Source organism: Chroicocephalus ridibundus, chromosome 13, assembly GCF_963924245.1.
Source record: "Chroicocephalus ridibundus chromosome 13, bChrRid1.1, whole genome shotgun sequence".
Lineage (NCBI taxonomy): Eukaryota > Metazoa > Chordata > Aves > Charadriiformes > Laridae > Chroicocephalus > Chroicocephalus ridibundus.
In genome coordinates this window covers 16,830,162-16,846,344 of record NC_086296.1, presented here as the reverse complement: position 1 = coordinate 16,846,344, position 16,183 = coordinate 16,830,162, and the positions used below count along the sequence as shown (strand labels likewise).

At 57.5% G+C, this 16,183-nt stretch overlaps 1 protein-coding gene across 8 annotated transcripts; it reads left to right on the top strand.

The window, feature by feature from the left end:
* The first annotated feature begins 1,264 nt into the window (after nucleotides 1-1,264).
* LOC134522828 (caspase recruitment domain-containing protein 8-like) lies at nucleotides 1,265-15,209 on the top strand. 8 transcript variants are annotated; one of them, XM_063351004.1, is made up of 20 exons: nucleotides 1,266-1,623; nucleotides 2,152-2,190; nucleotides 2,288-2,326; nucleotides 2,424-2,462; nucleotides 2,560-2,598; nucleotides 2,696-2,734; nucleotides 2,857-2,895; nucleotides 3,018-3,056; nucleotides 3,154-3,192; nucleotides 3,290-3,328; nucleotides 3,614-3,663; nucleotides 4,072-4,155; nucleotides 5,066-5,127; nucleotides 5,212-5,432; nucleotides 6,743-7,002; nucleotides 7,580-7,705; nucleotides 9,739-9,883; nucleotides 11,070-11,111; nucleotides 11,617-11,762; nucleotides 12,738-12,877. In XM_063351004.1, exons 1-20 carry the CDS (start codon nucleotides 1,314-1,316, stop codon nucleotides 12,750-12,752), a joined length of 1,812 nt encoding a protein of 603 aa, XP_063207074.1. In that variant the 5' UTR covers nucleotides 1,266-1,313; the 3' UTR covers nucleotides 12,753-12,877. The 8 variants fall into 8 exon arrangements, with proteins under 8 accessions (XP_063207067.1, XP_063207074.1, XP_063207073.1 ...); XM_063351003.1 differs by lacking the exon at nucleotides 12,738-12,877 and having other exon boundaries at nucleotides 1,266-1,388; nucleotides 1,490-1,623; nucleotides 11,617-12,718; XM_063350997.1 differs by lacking the exon at nucleotides 12,738-12,877 and having other exon boundaries at nucleotides 1,265-1,623; nucleotides 11,617-12,652.
* The last annotated feature ends 974 nt before the right edge of the window (nucleotides 15,210-16,183 follow it).

Sequence of the window (16,183 nt, the reverse complement as noted above, 5' to 3'; positions counted from 1 at the left end):
TTCTGGTGAAAACTGCCAAGCAAGCAGCAAGGGCTGGACTGGGGAAGGAGTCGATAAATCGCTTTACAGGGAATTATCGCAAGAGCGAGCTCCATCAGTGCTCCACAGGCGGTACAAGCACACAAGATTTGGGTCTGTTTTCGCTGCACCTCGCAGGGCTGAGCGCGTCGCTCCAGGGGAGGGACAGAGAGACACCGTCAGCACTGCGGGGCTGAGCTGCCCAGGGAACAGCGGGAGACGGAGCTCTGCCCGCGGTGGGGTGACCTGGGCTAGAGCAGGGACCCGCCACGGCAGGGCGTGCGGGCAGCCCCATAAATACCCATAAATACCACAGAGCTGCTGGGCAGCGCGTGCCCCCGTCGTCACCGTGCAGCCCTGGGCTACGGGCACTGACTCCATCACCCTGACGCTACTCCCACGTTGGACACGGCCTGGACCGCAGGGGCGGTCGCTGAAATGTCCTCATTCGCCCTGTGCCAGGGCAAGAGGCAGCCCTGAATGTCGCCAGCAGATCCTGCCCCTCCTGCCCGGCTCCTGGGCTGCCCTGGGGTGCGTGGCAGCGTGCTCAGCCGTCCTGGGGCTGCCGGTGGGGCTGGTGGGTGCTGTGGGGCAGGGCCTGTGGGGCCGTGACAGCAGGGGCAGGCAGCTGCCCGCCACGCTGCCTCCCCCTGCCAGCTCTGCAGGGGGCAGGAAGGTGACAACACACAGCCCTGCAGCTCCCGCCACCCCCAAATTATCCCCCCCCACACACACACCCCCACGCCACTGCCGCAGGGACGGGGCCGCGCTGGCCCCCCGTGCAGCCTGGGGCAGGCAGAGCCATCCTGCCCAGCCGGGCACTCGCAGCGCTGCCAGGAAAGGCGGGGCAGGGATGTGCTGGGGAGAGGGCGAAGGGCAGGCGCTGGGGTGACCCTGTAACCCGGCGTGGGACGCGCTGGCACCCCCAGACCTGCTTTCCGGGCTGGATCCAAGCCTCCGCCGCACCATTCCCTTGGGGAAAAAAAGCACTGCCCTTGCCTGCACAGCCCTGCCCCGCCTTCCCCGGGGGAGGGAATCCTGGAAAAGGAGCTGGGTTGGGGAAAAGGGGAAAGGGAAAGTAACAAGGGAGGGAGGTTGTGCGAACTGAGCAGCCCAGGGGACACGAGGGGCCGGGCGCGGGCAGGGCGGGGCCGGGCGCGGGCAGGAGCGCGCAGCCAGGCGCGAGGGCGCTCTGATTGGCGGGACGGCCCTGACGTCACCCCCGGTGCTTTCGGTTTCTCGGGAAGTGCCGGAGCCGAAGCCCCGGATGTTCTGAGGCGGCCGAAGGAGCCGCGATGGCGGAGCCCGAGGATGACAGCCCCGGCGAGTTCCACGTCTTCATTAAGACTTCGACATGCAGCACACGCGCGGTGAGAGTGTCTCTGGATGACACCGTGCGGGAGGTTAACGCTAAGCTGGAAGCGTGGGACTTCTTCCTGAGCCAGGAAGGGGGAAGTCTGACCTACCGTAGGATGTGCATGGAGTACGACCTGGCCCTGAGCCGCGGAAGGGGAAGGCTGATCTACAATGAGAGATACATGAAGGACGACCTGACCCTGCGACACTATGGAATCAAACCCAACTGCTTTTTGTACCATGTCGAATGTAGGTGCGGTGTGGCTCGGGAGAGGTGGGAGAGGATCCGTCTGGAGGTGGGAGAGGGGAAGTGGGTGCAGACCAGGGTGTCTCCCGGGGAGGGACCCTGGCCGGGACCGCAGGCAGGAGCTCCCGCAGGGACGGGGCAAGGCGGCTGCGGCTGTGTGCACACCAGGGAGCTGCCAGAGCACGCTTGTGCTGGAAGGTGAGAGCCCAGGGGCGCACCTATGCAGGGCAAAGGCAGGAGGGCAAGGAAGGATTCTGCTCCTGGAAGCTGCTCTCATGGCAGCGGTGAGGGGTGGAGAAGCGGAGGCTGGGAGCGTGTTCTCAGCCCCGCGGTGTGCACTGCCCTCCTGGGACGGGCAGCTGGGTGGGATTCCTGGTGCCCAGCAGCTTGGTGTGAGTGGGCACAAACTGGCAGGAAGAGGTTTCGTAGCAAAGGCATGAAGAAGAGGGAGAGGACAGGTAGAGGATGGAATACTGCTCTAGACATGACCTAGCTCCTGAGCTCTCCTCTGCTTTGTGTTTCTGTTGCAGTGCAAGGTCCTGGTGGAACTTTCAGACCTCGAGTTTCACGTAAGGTCATGTCCTGGTGCTCACTGACCACCTGGCTCCTGAGCTCTGGATGTATCCTGGCTCCTGAGCTCTCCTCTGCTTTGTGTTTCTCTTGCAGTTCAAAGTGGTGGTGGAACTTTAATAGCTCAGTCTTCACGTAAGGCCATGTCCTGGTCCTCATTGACTACCTGGCTCCTGAGCTCTGGATGTATCCTGGCTCCTGAGCTCTCCTCTGCTTTGTGTTTCTCTTGCAGTTCAAAGTGGTGGTGGAACTTTAATAGCTCAGCCTTCAGGTAAGGCCATGTCCTGGTCCTCATTGACTACCTCGTTCCTGAGCTCTGGATGTATCCTGACTCCTGAGCTCTCCTCTGCTTTGTGTTTCTCTTGCAGTTCGAGGTGGTGGTGGAACTTTAATAGCTCAGTCTTCACGTAAGGCCATGTCCTGGTCCTCATTGACTACCTGGCTCCTGAGCTCTGGATGTATCCTGGCTCCTGAGCTCTCCTCTGCTTTGTGTTTCTCTTGCAGTTCAAAGTGGTGGTGGAACTTTAATAGCTCAGCCTTCAGGTAAGGCCATGTCCTGGTGCTCACTGACCACCTGGCTCCTGAGCTCTGGATGTATCCTGGCTCCTGAGCTCTGGATGTATCCTGGCTCCTGAGCTCTCCTCTGCTTTGTGTTTCTGTTGCAGTGCAAGGTCCTGGTGGAACTTTCAGACCTCCAGTTTCACGTAAGGTCATGTCCTGGTGCTCACTGACCACCTGGCTCCTGAGCTCTGGATGTATCCTGGCTCCTGAGCTCTGGATGTATCCTGGCTCCTGAGCTCTCCTCTGCTTTGTGTTTCTGTTGCAGTGCAAGGTCCTGGTGGAACTTTCAGACCTCGAGTTTCACGTAAGGTCATGTCCTGGTGCTCACTGACCACCTGGCTCCTGAGCTCTGGATGTATCCTGGCTCCTGAGCTCTCCCCTGCTTTGTGTTTTTGTTGCAGTGCAAGGTTCTGGTGGAACTTTCAGACCTCAATTTTCATGTAAGGTCATGTCCTAGTCCTCATTGACCACCTGGCTCCTGAGCTCTGGTTGTATCCTGACTCCTGAGCTCTCCTCTGTTTTGTGTTTCTCTTGCAGTTCGAGGTGGTGGTGGAACTTTAATACCTCAGTCTTCAGGTAAGGCCATGTCCTGGTCCTCGCTGACCACCTGGTGCAGTGAGCCTGGTGGAGCTGCGCGGTGGCGAGTGTGGGACCTCAACTCTCTGCCCGGTGGTGAGCGCGTCCCTGCCACGGTTCATGGAGGCGGATGTGGAAGTTGCGGTGGGGGAGGATGTGGTAGTACACGGGGGGACCAGGGCAGCCAATGGGATTGGGAAGGTTGGGTGAAGGCTGCCTGAGGATGGCTCCTTCTCTCAAACGTGAGCCAGAAATGACGATTTCTTCCAACTTTTCCACTCGCAGGCTTAGCCCTAAGGGAGCTGGTGCCAGACGAGGCCTCGACGAGCGCGGAGGTGAGTTCTCGCAGGACGTGATGCCTGAGGCTGGGGTGCCTGAGTGAGGAGGAGCAGCATGGGGCTGGGGAGGAAGGCACGGCTGCAGCGCGCGGGCTCACAGCCAGCCCGGCAGACGGGGGGAGGTCCAGCACTGCCTGGTGCCACCACAGCCCCAGGCTGGGTGGCAGGAGCTGCTGCCCCCGCTCCCAGGAGAGGACCTCACCCCGCCAGCAGGCCAGGCGGGCACAGCTCCCATGCCGGCCTGTTTCCTCCCTGCAGGAGCGGGGAGCAGGGCCAGCACTGCACTGATGCTGGAGATGTTGCTCGTGCTCTCAGAAGACCTCTCCTGCTGCCTCCAGCAGGCAGGCACGGCTGGAGGGGAGAAAGACAGCTTGTGAGCGCTTTCCCCTATGTTCTCCTCTGCAGGTGAGCTATGATTTTGGACAATTCCATAGCAGTCTAAACATGGACTCACCATGGAAGGGAAACTGCCAGGACTGCGTGAGGGAGGTAAGGGCTTTGCCGGTCCTGGCAGGGCACTGTTGCACCCGAAGGAAATGGCACACCAGGGAGCCTGGGACTGACCCTGGCTGTCACCTGGGAGGTTGGGTGAGCCTTCAAAAGCTGTTATTCACAGCAATTCTTCACCTGCCAGAAAAGTCCGGTCCATTTTGCTATGCTAACTCAGCACGGGCTGCCCCAGCTTCCGAGTTCATGGGAAGACAAATTCCACTTGCTCACATCCCAAATCTATTCTCGCTGCTAAACGTTTTGTCTGCCTGTGGCCACTGTCCTGTCTGCTGATACCCCATGGCAGAGAGGGAAAAGCCCAGGCTTTACTCCCAAGAAAGTCAGCAGCCAACACTTTCTCTCTTGGGAAACAGAAACTTTCCTATCTGGAATTCCCATTTGCAAAATTCATCCTAAAAGTCAGTGGGTGAAACATGCAGAGCAGCTCCCAGAGCTCCAAACTACATGTCCAACATGCACGTCCATCTTTCCTACTGATGCATGGGGGACGCGTGGACTAACCGATGCCTTCCTTACCCCAGTGGTGTCTGCCCGAGTGGGGTGAGCGTTCCGTCCTCCTTGCTGTGCCTGCACGCGGGATTTCTCTTGGGCACCACTACAGGCATCCGCATTAAAGGGGTCGTGAGCCTCAGATGCGGCCGGTGCTTCTTTTGGCTCCCAGGGCAGAGGAGTTGCCAGGCAATGACTCTTCTGGCCTCTTCGCTGGTGAGAGTGGTGCCTTTCTGGGCACCAGGCAGCAGCTGCTGATCCCCTGCTGCTGCTTGCGAGGCTCCAAAGTCCCACGCCAAGCTGCATCGTGCTTCACTGTAAATCCCAGCACTCCTCCTGCAAGCAGCTCCCAGTGCACAACGTGCCGTTCAGTCCCAAACTGGCCACGCTTGTGTTGCAGGATCTTCCAGAAGTGACACCGAGGAGAATCCGTGACTTGCTGGGACACCACACTGCGTACCGGTAAGAGCTGTCGGGCGAAGGCGGGAGCACCTTCCAAAAGCCTCATCCCAGGTGGCATGAGCCTGTCGTCCCTCCCACCTGCAGAGCTCGCCTCCCTGGTGCAGGCATCTTCCGGTGCTCCATCACAGGCCTCGGCTTCGAGGTGAAGTCGGCAGTGACCGTCACCTACAGATACGACACCTGGACCACGCACCTGAGCAAGGCTGACCAGGAAATGTGGATGCCTGCCGGACCCCTCTTCCACATCGAGGTGCAGCCCGGGGTTGTGCAGGCAGTGCGTCTCCCCCACTTCATCTGCCTGGCAGGTACGGCAGCCACAGGGACCTGGGTCTCCCGAGCCACCATCCCTCAGCCCGTCCGCCCCCAGCGACATCTCTGGCTCCTTGGAGACCTCTCTCTCCAGACAGAGCCAAATTCTCCCTTCCCTCCAAGGTCCTGTGTACCCCCTTGTATTCCTCCGCTTTGCTTTAGCGTCCTTCATCCTTCCCTCGCATTCTATCAAGCCTTCAGCGGTCCCTTCCCCAGCTCCCGCTCCACACCCCCAGCCTCTCCTTGCCCACCCTCTCCTCCCAGCTGTCGCGGTGACCCCTGGGCACTACCCCAGCCCAGCTGCACACCAGCCGCCGGGCTCCCCCTCAGAGCTTCTCAGCTCTTTGCACCTCTGGCAGCTGTGGATGGCGACGGCTGTCCCCGCTCTGCCCCAGCGGGACGGGAGCCGACCAGCTGCACCCACCCGCAGGCTGGACCACCACCCATGCAGTGGGTCGGAGGTGGCCTGGGCAGAAGAGTAAGTGGAACAAAATAGTCCATTTTCACCCAGGCAACACGAGGAGCCACAAGGCTTGGATCTGAGCCCTCTCTCTTAGTGAGCCACTGTTAATGAGCAGAGAAAGAGCATCAGCACCCGCAGCTGGGCTGCAGAGCATGCAAAGGAGTCCCAGTCCCCCGTGCGGGGATGCCCTGATGCAGGCACTGGGTGTGCTGGCCGAGGGACTCTTCCTGGCAAGTCCGCAACGGAGTGCGCTGCAAAAGAGTTTCTTGTTGGGTGGCTCCACCTCCCGCCCAGGGCCCAGCAAGCGCAGTCGTGTCAGCTGAACCGTGGTTCTGCGCACTCTTCACTGGCATGGCTGCGCTAAGCAACGTGCTGCGATTGTAGCAGTCTGTCGGGTGAACAGCAAAGTGTGCTCCAGAGATAACCCGGGTGACTGGACGTCAGCAGAGCTCTCTGACCCAGTAACCCCTAGGGATGTCACCACGGGATGTTCAGGCTGCCCTGGTGATGAAAAACCGTCACGCAGCGACTGCCTCCCCGATACGCGGTGGTGTGGTGCTTGTACGCAGGATGCTGCACGGGTGCAGTCTGACAATTTTCATGGTCCCAAGCTGCCACCTTGAGATTTGCAGTTTCCTGAACCCGCAGGAGGGCTGCCAAAGGCCTGCCACTCCCTGCTGAACCCCAAAAGCTCGGGACACACATGGGACCTAAAGCAGAGCATGTCATCGTGTGGGGGCACGCGTCTCCTTTCTGCTGCTGAAGCCTTCAAGAGAAGGAGGCGGCCTGAGAGGGTGCCAGGAAGAACAAACAGAACCTTGTTGCCTTTGCTGTCTCTTGCAGAAAACGTTAATACCAGCCTGTGCTCCATTGCCCACTTTGAGTCTGGGAAGATGACCCTGGAGAGTCCGACCAGACTGATGGCTTTCTCTGCTGTCCTGGAGAATCCCAGCTTCTCAGCGCTCGGGGTGCTTTGGAGGAAGATACGTTCAGCCTTCTGTTCACTCCCTGTGCACTCTTTGGTGTTGATCTTCCAGCAGCTCAATGCTGCAAGTACAACTCTTCACCTCTACCTGATCCCAGATGACAAGTCCGTGAAGCGGGTAAGGTGGAGGGAGCTTGACCAGGTTAAAAAAGGACGACATCTGGGGCGGCTGCAGTAGCAGGGCCTGGATTTGATAAGCAGAGATGCCTCCCAGTTTTTCTGCCACCAGCCTCTGACTCACACGCAGTTCTGTGCCCCCATCTCCCGCCACATCTCCCCCACTCTCCACTTTCCCAGATGCCTCCAGGAATTGTGTTTCTGGCTGGCGCAGCGTGTCCTAGCACGAGCGAAGCCATGGCACAGGGTGCTCTGCCACACGGAGCAGGTGTAGGACTTGCTGGCCACTGCCGGGGCAGCAGTCGGTGGCTGCATGCCAGCCGTTCTCCCGAGGGGTGCGAGCCCTTCCCCCTTCCTCAGAGGGACAGGGCACCACCCTGCCCCGGTTCCTGCCTGCACACGGGAGGTTCCTGCCTGTGCTGAGCGGGAGCTGCCTGCCCGCAGCACTGCCTGCAGTCCACCCAGCGGTCTCTCCTGACTGCGTCGGTCTCTTCTCTTCTTGACTTTCCGAGGGCTACCTCCAGTTCACAGCTCTTGGGTTTTTTTCCTCTCTCAAAAGCAATGCTTGATTTTTACAGGCCATTGAAGAACAAGAAGTGAATTGGAATTCAAAGCTTATTCCCAAGCCTCCTCCATTCAGACCTCTGTTCTTGGGCCGCAATTACCGTGTGACCAGTACAAAGCAGGCAGAGATAACACCTGAAGTAAGTGGAATTGTTCCTTTTTTTTTTTTTTTTCACTGAAGTAGACAATACAAGAAGTCTCTGTCTTCAGCCGTATTCTGCTACCAGAACGTGTCTTACTGGGTCTCAGAGCCAGAGGTGCAGGGAGCTGTACTGGGTACAAGTGGCAAAGGTATTTCATGACGCACGTCGCCAGGAGGAGCATGGAGCCCACCCCAAAGCCGCAAAGGGGCTGTGTTTGTTTTTCCTTATGGCAGAAATCACAACGTGGGACTTGTTGGACTTACCGTAGCTGCATAGCAAGAAGGGATTTCAGAGCTGTTGGCTCAGGTGTGGTCCCAAGTCCTTAATCCTCATCTCCTCTGCAGTGACTTTCCTTCAGCTTAGGAGTGGGACTGGAGAGAGACTTTCTCTCTATGCCATGATGTGACATAACTTCTTTCTCTATGGAAAATCCATTTGGGAATTTCTGATTTTGAGCACCGTGCCCTGTGGCAATCGGATTGCAATGTCTGGGAAAATCTGGGAAGGTTTGGCCATTTAGTCCTTGTGGTTACTTGCTTTGTACAGGAGTTTGTGACATCCTGGGAGCAGCTGATGGCAGTCCAACAGCGCGTTCGTGGCTGGTTACAAAAATCTCCTTTTGTGGGTCTGCGCTGCACCATAATAATGAAATGGGAGCCAGAGAAGCTTAGGTTGGATGGGGTCTCGGGAGGTCTCTGGTCAAAGCATGTGAGTTTTGAAGTTAGATCAAAGTGCTCAGGGCCGTGTCCGGTCAAGGTTGAATATCTCCAAGGATGGAGACACCACAGCCTCTCTGGGTCTCTAGTCCCCTGTTGTAGCGCCCTCATTGTGATCCCCCCCTCCCTTATCTGTTATCTAATCGGAGTTTCTGTTGCTGCAGCCTGTGCCTCTTGCCTCTCATCTCATCGCTGTGCACCTCCAGGAGGCTGGCTCTGTCTTTTCTTTAGTCCCCCTTTGTGTAGTTAAAGACAGTGATTAGTTCTCCCCGTTACTTTCTCTTCTTCTGCCTCTGCGTATCGTGCACGCCAGCCTGGAGCTCCAGGATGTCCACATCTTTCTTGTACTGGAAAGCCCCAAACTGGACCCAGTGCCCAAATGCGGCCTCGCCAGTGCTGAGCAGGGGGAAGGAATCCCTGACCTCACTGTTTTGGCTGTGGTCTTGCTAATACAGACGGGGACGTGGCCAGCTTTGCTGCCCGGGCACAGTGCTGTCTCCTGTTCGACTTGCATGCCCACCAGGGCTCCCGAGTCCTTCCCTGTGAAGCTGATTTCTGTGTCCACCCAGTGCCCGGGCTCCCGTCTGATGTGGGGCTATTCCATCCCAGACGCAGGACTCTACATCTGCCTTTGCCAAATTGCATGAGCTTCCTGCCAGCAAGTTCTCCAGCCTTTCCGGGTTGGCATCCCTCCCCTCCAGCTTATTCATCATCTCCCCTTCCAGCTACAACCCTGTTACCGAGCTGAACGCGGCCCCAGACAGCCAGGACCTTCAGCTTAATTCAGACACAGTCTTAAACCCATGAATCGCGAGGAAGGATTTGGTTTTCCCGCTTCCTGGAATGGCCAGGGAGTAACTGGGCCCTCTGCCTTGAAGAGTGGTTGTAAAGATGACGGAGCCAAGCTCCCGGCCGTGTCAGGTAAAAGAGGTAAAAGCCGTAAGCTGCAAACTGAGAAGTTCGGGCCAAACGTTAGGAAAAACTTCATCACTCGGTGGAGATGCAGCCATCAGAGAGGGCCAGAAGGTGGTGAATCTCTGCTGAAAATGGAGGTTTTCAGTACCCAGCTGGACAAAGCCCCAGCTGAGCAGATCTAGACTTGATGTTGGTCCATCTTTGAGAGGTAGGTCAGATGAGACACTCCAGAGGTCCCTTCCAACCAAAATTTGGTTGGTGCAGTGCAGCAGAGCCCTGACGTGCATCTTCCCTTGTTTTTCCTCTTGCTGGTACGGCCAGGAAACGCAGGATGAAGCACGGGAATTCACTGCAGCTCCCCACGGTGACAGAGACTCAACTTGCTTCCTACCTTTGCAGGAACACTTGCCACTTTGCTACAAGAGTCCAAAGAAACAGCAGCCCTTTGTCGAGATTTACATTGCGGACATGGGAGGGGGAACTAGGCTCCGCATGACAGACACGCGCGATGGCACTAAGGTCTGGAAGGCATCACTGAGGTCAGGTAGGAGCAGCAGGTCCATCTGGGTCTCATTCACCTTAGCAAAAGCGGAGGGGCACCACCGAAGCAGGTCTCGCACATTTTGTGGTCGCAGTCGTCCGTGCATCCTGCAGGGAAAGCAAACCTGCGTGGGCAGCAGTTGGCCGCTGAAGAACAGGGACCTGAAAGGACACCCCGATGGCAGTAGAGCAGAGCTTCAGATTTAACGTGGAGTTTCAGATGCTGGGGTTTAAGAGAGCGTGACGGAGCTATTGGTGTCTCTCTGCTCTCTTGACTACTGTTTGCATAGAAATCTTACTTATTTGTAAAAGTCCGTTAACCCCCACGGCCGTGCTAGTGCAAGCACTGTGCGATGCAGAGCAGGTAAGGAGAATGCCACGATTTTAGTGAAAATCAACATCTTAAAAAACCGACGTGTTCCAGCCAGCACTAACTGTTCCAGGTCTGCTGGTGCGACACCAACGTGCGAAGCAAGACCCAGAGCCACAGGATGGGGGTGAGGCCAGGTGGACCAGAGCCTGCCCTCACCACAGGCCTCTGCTCACGGCGGCGTCACAAAGGTGGCACGCAGCAAGCCTGCTGGTGGCGTGGGGACTGCTCTGGTGGCATCAAGAGACCGTGGCTTACAACTGCTCTGCTTTAGGGCTGACTGTACTGACCTGAGTCCCGTGCAGAACTTCGGCCGGGACAGTGGGTGGTGGAGGCAGAAGGAGCGGAGTTAGCAATGGCGGGTGCCAAGACTCGTGTTCGCGTGTCCTCTGGCAGGACAGAGGCGCACCCAGCTCCAGAGCGGCAGGTTCCTAATCTCCTTGCCTCTCTGCCCAGCTGCTGCCGGGCCAGCTCAGCAGCCACCACACGTGCCACTAACGTCACGTAGCAGCACCCACCCCTGGGGTCCCCTGTGGGGAAGCTTGGCAGAGGAGCTGCGGGCAGCAGCATCCCGCAGGCGTGTGGTACGGTACCGCTCTGTGGGCCTCGGCACCCCGTCTCTGTTAGTCTAATGTGGCACCTCCTAAAAGTTACCCCTGCTGCCGTGCAGAGCCCAGGACCTTGGCCGAGTTCAGAGATGGGCAGGAGCGGGTGACGGCTTCGTGGAGGATTAGGTACCTGGGGAAGACCTTGTGGAAGATTAGGCACCATCATTTCGGTGATGGCACCTGCGGTGATCTCTCTCTCCTTTCTCTTTCAGGTGATATTGACCACTCTGCCCGTGTCTTCAAGGCCTCGTCAGGTCAGTACCGTGTTTCGGAGCTGCGCCTCTGGAGTCTGAATCTCTTTCTTTGGAGCTCTCTGTCCTCTGGTTTATCAGCCTCTTTTCCCAGCCTTATGATAGTTTCTAGACAAAAAGCCGTAAAGCTGCAACCTCAAACTTCTATTCCTGCCCTGTCGACAGCACGTTCTGTGCCGCGCTGGTGGGTAAAGCGGCGTAGTGCAGGTGACCCTCCTAACTGGTTTGCCTTTTCTGGGGCCAGACGTGCTGCTGTGACGGAGAATGAGCTGCAGCTAGTAAAGTTCCCGGTCCGTAGCCAACGTTCCACTGGAGTTGCAGTGAGTGGTCCAGCTGCCGCGTCCCATACAGCCAGCTTGGGGGCTGGCAGCCCCTGTGCCAAACGGGAGTGTTTTCCATGAGAGCCGTGCCTCTGGGGAGGAGCCCGCGGCCGGGCGTTGGCAGAGGGGACAGCAGGGCCGGGAGTTTCTGACCAAGGGGCTTTGCTTTCTACTTGCTTCAAATACAGTGACAACAACCTGCTGCCCAGCGGTTTTCAACATATTGTCCCAGCCGAATCTCTCCAGGGCCACAACACTTCATCATCGCCTCTTGCATCTCGTCTTGCTGACAAAAGGCCAGATCCAAGAGGACACCCAGGCACCTCAGCCACAGGTTGAAGCAGATAGGCCTGGCTTGCTTAGACACAAATTTGGAAATTTCAGCTTTATTCTTTTTCCTTGCCACGCGTGTGGAATCACCACGCTGGCCTACAGCCTGCCCAAGAGTACCAGGAGAGGGGGGTGGCAGACAAAAGCAAGGACAAGTCACGGGGCAACAGCTCTCAACTGAGAGAGGGCAGGTTTAGGTTGGACATGAGGAAGGAATTTTTCACTCTGAGCGGGGTGAGCCCCTGGCCCAGGTTGCCCAGAGAAGCTGTGGCTGCCCCATCCCTGGAGGGGTTCAAGGCCAGGTTGGACGGGGCTTGGGGCAACCTGGGCTGGTGGGAGGTGTCCCTGCCCAGGGCAGGGGGTGGCACTGGGTGGGCTTTAAGGTGCCTTCAACCCAAACCATCCTGTGATTCTACAAGGAGACGCCCGTCTGGGTGCACACCTCAGCCTCACGTAGGAGGGCTGGGTGGAGCTTGGGAGCAGAAGCCAGGCAGCGCTGCCCACCACGCTGACCCGCGGCTTGCTCAGCACTCCGCCGGCATCGGCTGCCTTTCCAGGCTCTGTTTCTTTACAAACCACTTGGAATCCTCCGAGAGTTCAGAGCTTTGAGGGACCTGTGCTCTGAGTTAGGAGGTCCTCACCTTGCAGGGCAGGGGGTAGGACGGCAACTTCGTGCCCAGGCGCTGTAGGAATCCCAGAGGGGACAGTTGCTGGCAGCTGATGGGGGCTACCGCCGACCTCACCTCCCCCAGCTCTGGCTTCGCATTCCTGCCCCCTTCCTTGCCCTGCCTCCAGTGCTCCCACCGCTGGTGCACAGGGGGCCCATCCTTTTTGGTGGAGGGGTGGAGACACGTGGCTGTGGGACAGAGTGCGTAGCCGTGGTGTCCGCTGGCTTAGGGTGCCACGTACCACAGCGTGGCACTCGCCTGCGGCTGCCTGGCCGCATGCAGCACAGTAACGTGGGCTTGGTGTCTGCTAGGTGCAGCCTTCCTGATGGAGTACAAAACCGCACTTTGCTCCAGGATGAGGCAGCTCCCCACCATTCTGCTGCACTTACGGGATGCAGATGTCATCAACAGCGACGAAGAGGAGGAGGTGCTAGGTCAAGGTACAAGTAAAAGGAAGAATCAAGTTTTGCTGGAGCTAGTTAAGAAGAAAGGGGTGCGGGCCCAGGATCGGCTCTACCAGATCCTCCAGGTGGTAGACCCATACCTCATGGAAGACCTGGCGTTCAGCTAGGCCGGGGAAAGCGGTCTGCGTTTGCTCCCGTTACTCAGCTTACGGGAGTAAGTTTACCACTGGTAAGTTTACCAGTGCCTGAATTCTGACCTCTCGATGCCAAATCCATGGTGCAAATCAGCAATAAGCCTTCTGAACCACCCCGTCTCAGGCCTGCCTTGCTGGGCTGACTTGGTTGCCACTGGTGGGAAGCTGCTGGAACAAGAGACCTTGGTTCCCGATGCAGTGCCAATATCTCGGCCCTGCCTGCCTCCCTGCCACAGGCAGCTGTTGACAGAGGACCTCCCCTCAAAACAGGTGCCTCAAGCTCAACCTCCCCACCCTCAGTGTCCGTGGGCGCTTGTCACGGCTGGAAGGGGGGAGCCGCTTTTCCCCGTAGCGCTGTCTGCAAAGGCTGGTTCTCGCGCGCGAGCCGCAGCAAGCCAGAGATGGTGATAGGAACCCGTATCAACATCAAACTCCAGCCCAGTTTACCCAAATGACCCAAATTCACTGAAGGAGCAAACGAGCATCCTGACCCCAGCAGCAGTGGGTGAGGGACATCCCCCCACCCAAAGAAGCCATGGAAAACAGCAAGATGAGAGATACAGGTTCAGGCAACCTCAGGGAAGGTCCGCCTCAATAGCAGCTCCTTTACGTTCAAAAGAAAGCCAGCGGACCGTTTTTAAATCACATCCGTAGCGTCCATAACGTCAGTTCCTTTCTGGGTCGCGTGGATGCCTTCACTGGTGGTGTCCTTCTGCTGCTGAACACGCCGCTCGGGGCAGGAGCAGTCTGCTCTGGTGTCCAGTGGCTAAGAAGAGATTTTTTGGGTGTGTGTGTCAAGCTCAGGTGAAATTCAGCCTTGCCAAAGTGGAGAGAGCAACTTCTAGAAGCTCAAAGGACCTTCCAGGGAGCGTTGAGTGGAACGGTCCCACCACACGCTCTGGGGCTTTGTGGGGTGGAAATGAGACTGCTGTCTCCAGTATTGCTTTGTATTTGTTCCTTCTGGTAAACGCCTGGAGAACATGTCGCTGCTGGAACGTGCGATTGGAGCGTGTCTCTGCTCCGCTGAGGGTTGAGGACCTTCAGTGCAGTCAGGGACAGTACGAAGGGGAGCCAGGAGGAACAAAGGGGAGGCAGAAAGTGGGGTAAAAGGGGCCACTCAAGTATAAACTGGGGCCAGTGTGGCCGAGCCCTGGGCCTGGCCGCTACGCTCTGTCCTATCTCTTTAAATATATTATGTATATACGTGCTTATATTATATATATGTAATATATATTTATATTGTGGAGGAAAAGAAAGCTATCAGAAGTACTCAATATGGATTGACCAAGGGGAAATCACGTCTGACCAGTCTGACAGCCTTCTATGACGGCGTGGCTGGATGGACAGACGAGGGGGGGGCAGTGGGTGGTGTCTGCCTTGACTTCAGCGAGGCGTTCGACACGGTGTCCCACAGCATCCTCACGGGGAAGCTTAGGAAGTGCGGGTTGGATGAAGGGACAGTGGGGTGCATTGAAAACTGGTTGAAAGACAGAGCTCAGGGGGTCGCGATTAGGGGCACGGAGTCTGGTTGGAGGTCAGTGAGGAGCGGTGTTCCCCAGGGGTCAGTGCTGGGGCCAGACCTCTTCAAGACATTCATCAGTGCCCTGGATGAAGGGACAGAGCGCACCCTCAGCAGGTTCACTGATGACACAAAGCTGGGGGGGGGTGGCTGACACCCCAGAAGGCCGTGCCGCCATCCAGAGAGACCTGGCCAGGCTGGAGAGTTGGGCGGAGAGAAACCTGGGGAAATTCAACCAGGGCAAGTGCAGGGTGCTGCACCTGGGGAGGAATAACCCCCCACACCAGGACAGGGTGGGGGTGACCTGCTGGAGGGCAGCTCTGTGGAAAGAGACCTGGGAGTCCTGGGGGACAACAGGATGCCCATGAGCCAGCAGTGGGCCCTGGTGGCCAAGGAGGCCAATGGCATCCTGGGGGGCATCAAGAACTACAGGCCAGTCAGTCTGACCTCGGTGCCTGGGAAGGTCATGGAACAGATCCTCCTCAGTGCCATTACACGGCACGTGCAGGAGAACAGGGTGATCAGGCCCAGTCAGCATGGGTTTGTGAAGGGCAGGTCATGCCTGTCAAACCTGATCTCCTTCTATGATAAGGTGACCCACTTAGCGGATGAGGGGAAAGCTGTGGATGTTGCCTACCTGGATTTTTGCAAAGCTTTTGACACTGTTTCCCACAGCATTCTCCTGGAGAAACTGGCTGCTCATGGCCTGGACAGGTGTACTCTTCGCTGGGTAAAAAACTGGCTGGATGGCCGTGCCCAGAGAGTGGTGGTAAATCCAGGTGGTGTCCGGTCACAAGTGGTGTCCCCCAGGGCTCGGTGCTGGGGCCGGTTCTCTTTAATATCTTTATCAATGATCTGGATGAAGGGATCGAATGCACCCTCAGTAAGTTCGCAGATGACACTAAACTGGGCGGGCGTGTTGACCTGCTTGAGGGTAGGTTGGCTCTGCAGAGGGATCTGGACAGGCTGGACCGATGGGCTGAGACCAATGGTATGAGGTTCAACAAGGCCAAGTGCCGGGTCCTGCACTTGGGACACAACAACCCCATGCAGCACTACAGGCTTGGGGCAGAGTGGCTCGAAAGCAGCCCGGCAGAAAAGGACCTGGGGGTGCTGGTGGACGGCCGGCTGAATATGAGCCAGCAGTGTGCCCAGGTGGCCAAGAAGGCCAACAGCATCCTGGCTTGTATCAGGAACAGTGTGGTGAGCCGGACTAGGGAAGTGATCATCCCCCTGTACTCGGCACTGGTGAGGCCCCACCTTGAGTACTGCGTTCAGTTTTGGGCCCCTCGCTACAGGAGGGACATTGAGGTGTTGGAGCGTGTCCAGAGAAGGGCTACAAAGCTGGTGAGGGGTCTGGAGGACAAACCTTATGAAGAACGACTGAGGGAGCTGGGGTTGTTTAGCCTGGAGAAGAGGAGGCTGAGGGGAGACCTCATGACCCTCTGCAACTCCCTGAAAGGAGGTTGTAGAGAGATGGGGGCTGACCTCTTCTCCCTGGTGACAAGTGATAGGACGAGAGGAAACGGGTTCAAGTTACGTCAGGGGAGGTTTAGATTGGATATTAGGAAACATTTTTTCACTGAAAGGGTTATTAAACATTGGAACAGGCTGCCCAGGGAGGTGGTGGATTCACCATC